General features: G+C 37.1%; 1 protein-coding gene across 3 annotated transcripts in view; it reads left to right on the top strand.

The window, feature by feature from the left end:
• The window catches only part of Ccser1 (coiled-coil serine rich protein 1), a 1,084,048-nt gene that overhangs the window by 429,354 nt on the left and 642,597 nt on the right, over positions 1-12,097 (top strand). For all 3 annotated transcript variants that reach the window (XM_051152255.1, XM_051152256.1, XM_051152257.1), the window contains exon 7: positions 11,805-11,879. In XM_051152255.1, the coding sequence (XP_051008212.1) occupies positions 11,805-11,879 (75 nt within the window). The remainder of the gene's footprint in view (positions 1-11,804; positions 11,880-12,097) is intronic.

The raw sequence follows: 12,097 nt of genomic DNA, 5'->3' as shown, positions 1-12,097 counted from the left end.
CCTTGTGGTGCCTTTGACCCCTCTGGCTCCTTCAATCTTTCCTCCCTCTGCATCTGTTTCCATCAGTTGCTGGGTGAAGCCTCTCATTCAGAGTTATGATAGGCTCCTTCCTGCAAGTATAGCAGAATATCATTAAAGGTTTCAGGGGTGGGATCCCTCTCATGGCATGGGTCTGAAGCTGAACAAGTCATTGGTTGACCATTCCCTCAATTTCTGCTCTATCTGTACCATGTAGTCAGGACAAATTGTAACTTGAAGGTATTATGGCTGGGTTTGTGCTCCTATCCCTCCATTTGAAGTATTGTCTGATTATAGGAGTTGGCCAGTTTAGGCTCAATATCCTACATAGCTATGCATCTTAGCGAGTGTCACACTCATAGATTCCTGGGATTTTTCCATTGCCTTATGTTTCTAGCTAATTCCAGAGATGTCCCCTATTCCAGTTATCTCTCCCAGTACTCTCTCCCTCTGTCCTCCCAATATCTGATCACACTTGTTTTTATCCTACCCCTCCTTCATCCAGTCTGCTTCCTACATCTACCCATCTACCCACAATGTCTGTTCTACTTCTGATTCTCAGTCAGCTTTGAGTGCCTCTTCTTGTGCTCTCCTTGTTACTTAGCTTCTTTGGGCCTGTGGATTGTTGTAGCATGGTTATTCTGTACTTTACAGCTAATATCCACTCATAAGTGAGTATATACTATGTTTGCCTTCTTAGGTCTGGTTTCCCTGTATCACCTTTTCTGTTTCTATCCATTTGCCTGCAAATTTCATGATGTATTGTCATTAATGGCTGAGCAATACTTCATTATGTAAATGTACCACATTTCCTTTACTCTATGATAGATGAACATCTAGGTTATTTCCAGTTTCTGCTTATTATGAATAATGCTGCTATGAACATAGTTGAGCCAGTGTTTTTGTGGTATGGTAGAACATCCTTTGCCTATATGTCCAGGAGTGGTACAGCTGTGTCTTAAGGTAGAACTATTCCCAATTTTCATTGAAACCATCAAATTGATTTCCAAAGTATCTGTACCAGAATGCATTTCCACCAGCAATGGAGAATTGTTCCCCTTTTTCCTCATGCTCACTAATGTGTTGTCACTTGAGTTTTTTATCTTAGCCATTCTGACAGTGTAAGATAGAATCCCAGAGTCATTTTGATTTGCATTTCCCTAATGACTAAGGACACTGAACATTTTCTTAAGTGCTTCTTGGACATTAGAGATTCCTCTACTGAGAATTTTCTGTTTAGATTTGTACCCCATTTTTAATTGTGTTATTTGTTTTGTTGATAACCTGTTCCTCGAGTTATTTGTATATTCTGGATATCAGTACTCTGTCGGATGTGTAGTTGATAATGATATTTTACCATTTTGTGCACTGCCATTTTATACTTTTGACAGTGTCCTTTGCCTTACAGAAACTTTTCAGTTTCATGAGGCCCCTTGTATTAATTGTTGACATTGGTGCCTAGGCTATTGATGTTCTTTTTAATAAGTTGTCTCCTTTGTCAATGTGTTCAAAGCGTTTATCCCTCTTTCTCTTCTATCCAGCTTAGTGTATCTGGCTTTATTTTGAGGTGTTTGATCCCCTTGGATTTGAGTTACATGCAGGGTGATAGATATGAATTGATTTGCATTTTTCTACATGGAAACATCCAGTTAGGCCAGTACCATTTGTTGAAGGTACTATCTTTTGTTTTTCATTGTATAGTTTTGGCTTCTTAGTAAAAAACCATGTGTCTGGTGATTTATTATAAATCAGGATGCTTTATTTCTAGGTCTTCAATTCGATCTAATTGATTAACTTGTCTGTTTTTTATGCCATTACCATGTAGTTTTTATTACTATTGCTCTATAGTATAGATTGCAATCAGGGATGGTGATACTGCAGAAGGTTTTCCTTTTCCATATGAAGTTGAGTATTGTTCTTTCAAAGTCTGTAAAGTATTGTGATGGACTTTTGATAAGAATTGCATTGAACCTGTAGATGCTTTTCATAAGATGGTCATTTTTACTATATGAATCCTACTGATCGATAAGCATGTGAGATATTTCCATCTTTTTATTTCATCTATTTCTTTCTTTAATGACTTGATGTTCTTCTTATACAGGTCTATTACTTGTTTGGTTAGAGTTATACCAATACATTATATATTATTTGTGGCTACTGTGAATGGTGTTACTTTCCTAAATTCTTGTTCATCCCATTTGAAATTTCCATATAGGAAGGCTACTGATTTTTAAATTTACTTTTGTACCCAGCCACTTTTGTTGAAGATGTTTACCAGCTGTAGAAGTTTCTTGGTAAAATTTTTGAGGTTGCTTATGAATACTATCATGTCAACTGCAAAAAGCAATGGTTTTACTTCTTTTTTTTCCAATTTGCATTCCCTTCATCTCCTATAGTTGTCTTTTTGTTGTAGCTAAAACTTCAGGTATAATATTGAATAGATACAGTGAGTGGACAGCCTTGTCTTGTCCCTGATTTTAGTGGAATTCTTTTAAGAATATTACCATTTACTTTGATTTTGGCTATCAGCTTTCTGTATATTGCCTTTACTATGTTTAGGTATATGCCATGTACCCATGATTTCTCCAAGACTTTTTATCATGAATGCCAATGTCTTTTTCCATATCTGATGATATGATGATATGCTTTTTAAAATATGTGTTTATATGGTGGGTTACATTGATGAAATTTTGTATTTTGAACCATCTCTTCACCTCTGAAATGAAACCTATTTGATTTTGTGGATTTTGTTGTTGAAGTGTTCTTGGATTCAGCTTTCATGTGTTTAATTGGATTTGCATCAATGTTTATAAAGGAAACTGTTCTGAAATTGTCTTTGTTGAGTCTTTGTGCACATTATGGATCAGTATGACTATGACCTCGTAGAAAGAATTTGGCAGTCTTTCTACTGTTTTTATTTTGTGGAACAACTTGAGAAGTATTGTTATTAGACTTGAATGTCTGGTAGAATTCTGCACCAACACCATCTGGCTGTGACCTTTTTTGGTTGGAAGATTTTTTGATGTTGTTTTGTTTTTGCATCGTGTTTATTACCTTTTAAAATATCATTTCTCTATTTTATTTTATTTTTAATTTTATTTTTTTCATTTTACATCCAGATTGTATCCCCCTCCCCTCCTGGTCTCATCCTTTCTCCCTAATCCCCCTCCACCTCCAGCCCTCATAAAGAGAGAGCCCTCCTCCCCTATCATCTGACCTCAGCCTATCAGGTCTCATCTGAAGTGTTTCTTCTGCTGTGGCCTGGCAAAGCTGCCCCATCACAGAGAAATAGTCAATGTGTGGGTACCGGAGTCTTTGTTAGAGGTAGCTCCTATGCCCTGTATTATAGGACCCACAAGGAGACTGGGCTGCCTATCTACTACATCTGAACAGAAGGTCTAGGTCCTCACCATGCATGGTTCTTGGTTAGTGTACCAGTCTCTGCAGCAAACCCTAGCCACTCCCAACCCCTGTCATGGATTTGTTGGTTCTGTTGGTCTCCTTGTGTAGCTCCTGTCTATTCCAGGTCTTTCTATCCTCAACTCTTCCATAAGACTCCTTGCACACCATCCCAAAGTTTGACTGTGATTCTCAGCATTTGATGACATCCTTTGCTGGATGGAGTCTTTCAGATGACTTCTGTGGTAGGCTCCCCTCCTCTTCCTTCTCTCCAACTGCTTCCTGTGTCTATTCAGTTCTTAAAATTGTCCCCTGTGTGACTCCTGAAACCTGAAAATGGCTGCCTTAACTTGTAATTACATGTACATATATATGCCCCTTTGGAAGCAGGTACTTTTGTGGGAGCAGGCACCTGCATAGGAGTAGGCATCCAAGTGGGTACAGAGGCCTGTGTTGGGGCAAGTGCCATTTTTGTCTTGATCCCTCTTGAAACCAGAGTTGTCTGATTACTTGAAGCAAGTCATCGCAAGTGGTTGTGATCTATCCAAAAAGGTTGCTGTGAACTAAACGTCTGTCCTTTCAAGAGTTGTATTTACTCTTAACTTCTGGATTGCCTCTGCAGTCTCATGTTTGTAAGTAATTATCTTTATGATATCTAATTAGTATATAGTGAATTCATATAATCAAGTTGCTTAAAATTTTCTCAGGTGAAAAGGAATCAACAGGGGACAATTTTAAGTGACCTTGATACAAATCATACCAATATAAATATAAAATTTTATTTATATTTGTAGCCCAGGCTGGCATTCATATTGTTTCTTTAGCCATCCAAATGCTGGAGTTACTTTTTATGATTATATGTATTCCTTGTGGTTGTAGTATGAATAACCTTTTCTCACCTATCAATGGTACATGCCAAGTGTGTGATACTGACCATGATTACTTGACTAAGGTATGGATCTCCAGGTTCCTACATTGACAAATCACCACCTCCCCTCTGAATCTTCCTTTGGAAGCTGTTCCTGAAATCACACTGGATGTAGCCATGTAGTACTAAGTCCTACGTCTTGGAAAAGAAATATTACCTACATGCATTGTTTTTAATATTCCTTTTCTAGTATTTGTCTTTTCTCTCCCATTTCTGTATTTGGTCATTTACTTATTCTGTGTGCAGTCATGGTTTGAATGCCTTTGAATTATATCCCAGTATTGTGTTCCTTGTCATTCAATTTGTTCCATCTTTGGCATTTAGGAGCTGTTTCATGTTGGTTTCCTGTGGTTTGCGCTGAATGCTTTGTTTTTATTATCAGTCCCTTACTTTCTAACTCAAAAGTTTCTAGAAGCTTCTTATGCAGTCCATGCCATACCCTGACCAAGTCATCAGTTTCTCTAGGTAGCCCTTATGCCTTTAATGGAAAAAGATTTAGGGACTTTATGATATGAGGAACATATTGTTGAATTATGATACTTGCAAAACTTCCCCTATTTGGAAGGATGAAAAAGTACCTTCTTTGTTTAAAGAATAAGAATATTTGCATCTAGAATGAATATAGAATTTCATATTATGCCATACAAATAGCTGATTGGGAAATGCCATACTTTCTACACTGATAGGATTAAGTAATAGACACTTGTGAAGTATTAACATTGAAAAGAATAGAAGGAAATTGCATTCCTCAGTGCTGTTAAAGTGAGTTCAGGTTTGTCTTTCTTGTGAGTAAAATAGTAAAGCTGAGATGCTGCAATGTTCCAAAGTCAGCATAGTTTTCCGGTTTAGTTACTCATCTGTCTTTCCCGTCAATCTCTTGGTGCTCTAGAAAAGTGTGCCAAGTGCTCTTCCCTACTTTCCTTTGCCTAATATCAAGTAGACAATGCCACTTGAACAGGACTGCATTCTAGCCATACATTTTTAACTTTCTACACAACACAGGGTATACCATTTCATAAAGTGTCTTATGAGATTAAAAATATGATAGTAGAAAAAATATCTACTCTAATTCTCAATGTTCATTTGGCGTGACCACTCACTAGGATCTTTGATGGGCTAGCAAAGTCTACATTTTAGGGGTGTGTGTGTTTGTGTGTGTGTGTGTGTGTGTGTGTGTGTGTATGTGTGTGTGTATGTGTGTGTGTGTTTGTTATGTGTATGAAAATCTGCTCCCTAAGGTGCTTAGGCTGGTCTTGAACTTGTGAATTTCCTGTTGTTCATCACCATACTCATCCTAGTATTGTTTGTTTCTTTTAGGTTTTGGTTTGTCACAAGCTTATTTCACCACATGCACATGGCACATTCATAGTTACTTTTTTTTCTTTTCCTTTTAAAAAAGATTTATTTATTTATTTTACATATATATGAGTGCTCTATCTGTATGTACAGCTGCATGTCAGAAGAGAGCATCAGATCCAAGTATAGATGGTTGTGAGCCACCATGTGATTGCTGGGAATTGAACTTTGGACCTCTGGCAGAGCAGACAGTGCTCTTAAACATGGAATCATCTCCCCAGCCTTAATTACTTTTTCTTTTCAACATGGGTTGCTGTAAAACACCTGACCACTGTGCTACTCATCTGAGCATATTTTAGAATGAGAGTTACACTTCATGAAAGGATATGTCAGAGATAGGATTGAGAAAGATCATGGACCAGCACAGCCACTATTAAAGAGACACTTTTTTTATTAGTGTGTATACACAAGATGTATGTATGTGTTAGTCATTACAGGAACACAAACATACACCATGGCACAAATATGAAAGTAAGAAAACAATTATATTTAATTCTCTCCTCCAGATGTATCTCAGGGATTAATCACACCATGGTATTCTGTGGCATGTTCTCTTACATAAATGAGCCATATTGACAGTCCAAAGTTGCTTGATACGCATTATCTTTGGCTTGTCCATCTTCTATGTACATATAGAGTTTGCCTCATAAGCCAGGAGAAGCAGTAATTACCATTTTGTCATTGTTTTCCCATAATCATGTACTTTTCTTTAAACCTGTTGGCATCTGGATTTCTTATAGGGGAGCTAGGCTTAGTGCACCAAAATGGATTTGAAAAAAAAAATCTATAGGTGCTTAAATCAGATTTTATTCTATCAAGAGCTGTAAGGAAAAGAATAATATTTTCTACCTGTCTCTTACAAATTCATCTAACATATCCCTCTCTGTTTTGTATGTCTTTTATTAAGTGTCAAAGGCATGTCAGTACAACAGTATAAAATACCCAGTTGGTGAGACACAGGTGCATTGCTTTTCCTACAACCTCTGCCTCCCTCCTGTTTCTGCCAAGCTCAGACTTTCCCTTCTGAGAAGGAAAGGAAACTGCTTGGGAGTTTCCACAATAAGAAGATGTTTGTCTGGTTTAAAAATGTTTTTAATAGTTTAGCAGACGCCCTTTCCCTCCTTTGATACAATAATAAACAGATACTATATTCACCATTCCACTTGTTATAGATAAAGTAGGGTTAAGTCATATGATGAGAAAGAATAAGTACACATATATGAATACGAGTTAAAATACAAATTTATCTGTGAAAACCTTGGGCTAGAATTTGTGTATATAAAGATTGATGTCATTTGCTGTTCAATCCACTTAGAACGACCAGAAAACCATTTCCAAAGGTGTTCTCTATGTTTACAAGGCCACAGTCTTTGGAAACAAAAAGCCGATAAAATAAAATGAAAAGATACTATACAATTTTTGTGAACTTCAAAAAAAAAAAAAAAAAAAAAAAGACTTTTAAGCTGAAACAACAAGCATGTAGGCCTTAAGAATTAACTGAGAAAGACAAAAAATAGTAGAAAAATCTTGTTCTCTTCAGATTTTGTTATAAAAAGTGTGATATGGGACAAAAACTGGATAAAATCTGCACTGAAAACATGTGATGCAGGATGAAACAATAAGTAAGCTAAGAGTAGCGAGCAATGGCTCCTAGCCAGATGCACAGGTGCATGAAGAAAGAGCTGCTGGAAATGTTCTGTGCTTTGAGTTTGCTGCTGTTTATACATGTGAGTATATTTGTCAACTCACACAAAAACTTAGAAAAGTTGCACCAAGAGAAAACCGGCAAATTACTGTACGCTTCTGTTATAACACAACATCTAAGTCAATTAACTTAAAAAGACAACATTTTATTTGCCTCACTTTCTGGGAGATTTTAGTCTGTGTCAAGCAGTATTTTATGATGGAAATAAACTATAGGAGACACAGCTCACATGTTAAAGGGTGGAGAGCAAAAGAAGAAAGGAACAAGGGCCAAGTCTTTATACCTAGTCCAAGGGTGTCACCCCATGGAACTGGAGGAACTCTAAGTAGACAACACCCATGAAAATGTTCACCATTTCCTCAAAGTTCAGAGGCTGAACACTATGGTTAGCAGGTGGTATATCTCCACACCATAGTTTAGAGGAACTGTCTCCTGGAAGCAGCATTGACTGAGTAGTCTGAACTCTCTCTGACCGTATTGGCCAGGATGTCTCCAAATTGTTCCAAGGAACACTTGTCTACTTGCAGTCACTAAACACAATGTTACTAAAGTCACTAAACACTCATGTTTTTACATAACATTAAGCTCAGTTTATAGACCAGCAAAAAAGAGGGTCACCTACTTGAAGCAGAAGTAGAAAGCGGAGATCATATTTGGGTGACATAATCTTAAAGGAGGAAAAATGTTCTACTTATGAGCACTCTTTGGTATTGAAAAGAGTGTGCTACCTATTGCACTTAGATCCAGATATGCACCTGATCAACACCTGTTAGAATTAGGACAGGCTTCTTAGAGTCCACCACATCCAGAGCCATCTCAGGCACTTAAGGAGGCAGTAGGATGCATGAGACAAAGGAGATCCAGTCTGTGGGGATTTTTGCTTCTCTGGGACTATACCCTCTTTATGCTCAATGGAATTCCTGAGCTATTTCCAATGTCTAAAATATAATGGAGGCACATGAAGCTCTAAATCTAACAAACTATTTTTTATAACAATAATGTGAGTTAATATATGCTGTAACCTTTAAGAATCTAAAAAGCAACAAGAGTGGTTTTGTATCTTTTGAATTTGTATCTTGCTAAGCAATTGTGTTAATGTTATACTGTTTGTATAAAAGGGCAAGTTAATTAAGGTTTGAAGTACTGATAATACTTATCTGCAAAGATTTTGATGAAATTTTATTTAGAAAAGTAAACATGCCCAGATACACATGAGTTGCAAGTCTCTAAAAGGAATTGAACAAACAGTAAGTTAAAAATGAAAACATTTTTTCTTTGACTTTTGTTATATCCTGTTTTTTTTTTCTCTTTAATATTTGGGTATAGTTGTCAGATGTTTTTATGTAAGACTGATTCCTTGCTTCAAACAATTATGTCAGAATTTTCTAAGCGTAATAGAACTAAAGTGTCACAATATGAGTTGAGATTTACAATTAAAGTTGAACAATGCTTTCACTAGAGTGGCATTTACGTGTCAATGTCACTGAGGCAAAGCACCAGGCAGAGCATCTAAGAGCTGAGGAATTTTCACACTTATATAAGGCCAGGCTTGGGAGGCCTCAGTCCTTGAAAAAGTCTGCTACTGGGTTTGATTCTCAGTTCACTGTCTTCTGAGGCAGTGTGTTTGATGTATGTTTGGTGTATGATCCAGACATCTTCATCCTCACAGCTATTACTAGGGTCATGACACTTTGAAAAGTACAGACTCTCCAAGAAAGAAATTCAAATTTCTACTAGCTGTTCTGGTAGCTCATATTCATATTTTTCATAACTTTTATTATTACCAAATTCTGTAAAATTCTTACTCATTCCCTGTTAGGACTATGACGTGATTTGGTTTGTAGAACAAAATTTTCCATCATAGAATAGAATCAGAATGATTGGTAACTCATACTATTTCCTGGAGCTTCCTATAGTCAGATGATTTTGAAATTAGTATTTCCTTGTTTTTGACTGACAACTGGCTTAGAAGTGTCGAATAAAATTAGAAATTAAAGACAGTCCAGTCACTAACTGAGATTTTCCCAACTTTGGTATGCATTGTTCAGTTTTTACATAAAGTCCGCTGGAGTCATTTAACTCACCAACTAAAATGTGTTTTACATAAAACCATTCTGAAGATTCCAGTTGGCATTTGTACTTCTTTTCCTAGGTTTCCAGACTACAAAAACAGATGAAATAATCATTTTACCCCATATTTACAATGTATCTACCTCATTTTAAAAATTAATAAATTAATTAAAATATATTTAAATAAAAAAATTAGGAAGGTGCAGCATCTACCATACATCTATGAACTAAAGCCATCAGAAATGTCAATTCATCCTTTTTCTTTAATCTTTATTACAAGTTTTCCTGTATTTGTATACATATATATTAGAAAATCTAAGTGAGGAATGTAGGTGTCATGAGTAGTCTTGCCTGTCAGCTTGACCTGCCTCAAAAGATGGAAGATCAACTTCAGAATTGCCTCAGCCAAGATGGCCTGTGGCTGTGGCTGTAGGACATTTACTTAACTGGTAATTGATGTAGGAGGTGGATCCCACTGTGGGTAGCACTCTCCGGAAGATTAGAGCAGATTGCTAGAGTTAGTTTGAGGCCAAACAGGACAATTCAGAGTTCAAGAGAGAAGCCAGGTTGTGTAAGTTAGTTGGGACGGTGTGAGGGGGAGGGTATTGAGCCAGAACAGCTAAGTTGAACCATCCAGCCCAGAGTTCGCTAAGAACAAGAAAGGGTGAGCTTATTGAGCAATAAATCATAGAAGCTTCTAGGACTAGTCCTAGGTTAACAGACAGAAACAGTAAGTATCCACAACAACAAGTGAAGGAGGCAAATAAAAGTTCCCTTTACACACATCAGAGATTTTTGTTTGTTTGCTTTGTGTTTTGAGACAGGGTTTCTCTGTATAACAGCACTGGCTGTCCTGGACCCTCTTTGTAGACCAGGCTGACCTTGAACTCACAGAGATTCAACTGCCTCTGTCTCCCGGGTGCTAGGATTATGGTTCAATGGATAGAAGTTAAAGTAGAAACTTATAAGTGGCCAAAGTGAAAAGAGTAAGTGTGAGTGTATCAGTGGTATGCTCAGACACAAGTATTTCTCTATCACACACTCTATTCTTGTCTCAAGGCTCAAGGATAATTATGGAAGAGGGGTTAAAAGAACCAGGGTCAAACAGTATCTGCTGAAGATGATAAAGCCACTGTACTCATGGACACAAAGGACCTGTGATTTCCTACACAAAATCAATAGGGTCAACATTATAGCACTGAGTGGTGAGGGATCCATAAGTTTCCACTCTTAGCTGAGCAGCTACTGAAAACTGTTGTCTGCTTAGGGACTGGGATTCTATTTGTTTTAAGACTATTGCCCCTGGTAGGTTTCACATACTTCAAAGGATGACCCAACACCCATGAATATGTTGGCAACACAGGTATGACTCCATGGATTCTTTAAAAAACAAAGAAAGAAAAAGACATAAAGTTGGTAGAGAGGGTGTAGAGAATCTTAGAGAAACTATTGGGAAAGGTGAGAAGGAACATGATCTAAGTACATTGTATGCATACACACAACTCTCAAATACTTAATAAAATACTGTATTTAATAAAGCATACCAAGTAAAAGAAAGGATGTAAATTTCAAGGGCCAGAAATAAGAAGTATAAAATTCTGTTTCTCTAATCTGAAAATTCGTAATTGTTTGTGGCTTCTGTAATGTACATAAGGTAAGTGCAATAGTTTAAATATCTACAAAGGGACAAAAATGTGATCCCTAGTTAAATATCAGACATAAGGCCATGGCCATAGCATTATAATAATTCATTACAGTTTTATCTTCAGAGAAATGTTAAATCTGTAAATTAATTGAAAATGTTACTTATTGTCTAACACAAAAGGTAGCCATTATATTTAATTAAAATATGGTGGCGTGCACCTTTAATCCCAGCACCAGGGAGGCAGAGGCAGGTGGATCACTGTGAGTTCAAGACCAGCCTGGTCTATAAAGCAATTCTAGGACAGCCAAGGCTACACAGAGAAACCCTGGTCTCAAAAAACCAAATATATATCTTTATTAGTGTCTAATTTCCAAATAAGTACTTTTAAAAAATAACTTGCCCTCTGGCCATGGTGATGCAACTCTTTAATCTCAGCACTCTCGGAGACAGAGGAAGGCAATCTATGTGAGTTCAAGTCTAGCCTGGTCTACAAAGAGAGTCCCGGACAGCCAAGGCTACTGTCTCTAAAAAAGAAAAAATAAACTTTCTTCATAATCCAAATTAAAAATGTCTTGACACGTATTTTCCTGTTTATCTTAACAAGACAATTTGTGTTCTGGACTAGGAATGTTGAAGATGGATTTAGACATGCAGTTTTTAACGCACGGGTCCTTTCTTTTCAGAGTGATGTGAGCCCTGCTAGCAGTGCTGCCTCACTTCCCATCAGCCCTCTCACCGAAGAGCCTCTGCCTTTCAAGGTAAGATATGATCATACCCTCCAAAACATTTTTCAGTATTTTAATATTAACTAATGTTGTATACTATATAGTCACCCGCAGATGTGAAGTGATCGGGTTGATTCATCTTACCTGGCTGGTTGCCTTTTGTCATGTTTTGTTACCCAAAAAGTGCAGATCCACTTCAGCCTCCTCAGTGCTGAGACTGGAGCTGTGCATTGCTGTGCTAAGATCTCATT

The sequence above is a fragment of the Acomys russatus genome, chromosome 10 (genome assembly GCF_903995435.1).
Source record: "Acomys russatus chromosome 10, mAcoRus1.1, whole genome shotgun sequence".
Classification (NCBI taxonomy): domain Eukaryota; kingdom Metazoa; phylum Chordata; class Mammalia; order Rodentia; family Muridae; genus Acomys; species Acomys russatus.
This window is presented reverse-complemented; position numbering and strand designations above follow the sequence as displayed.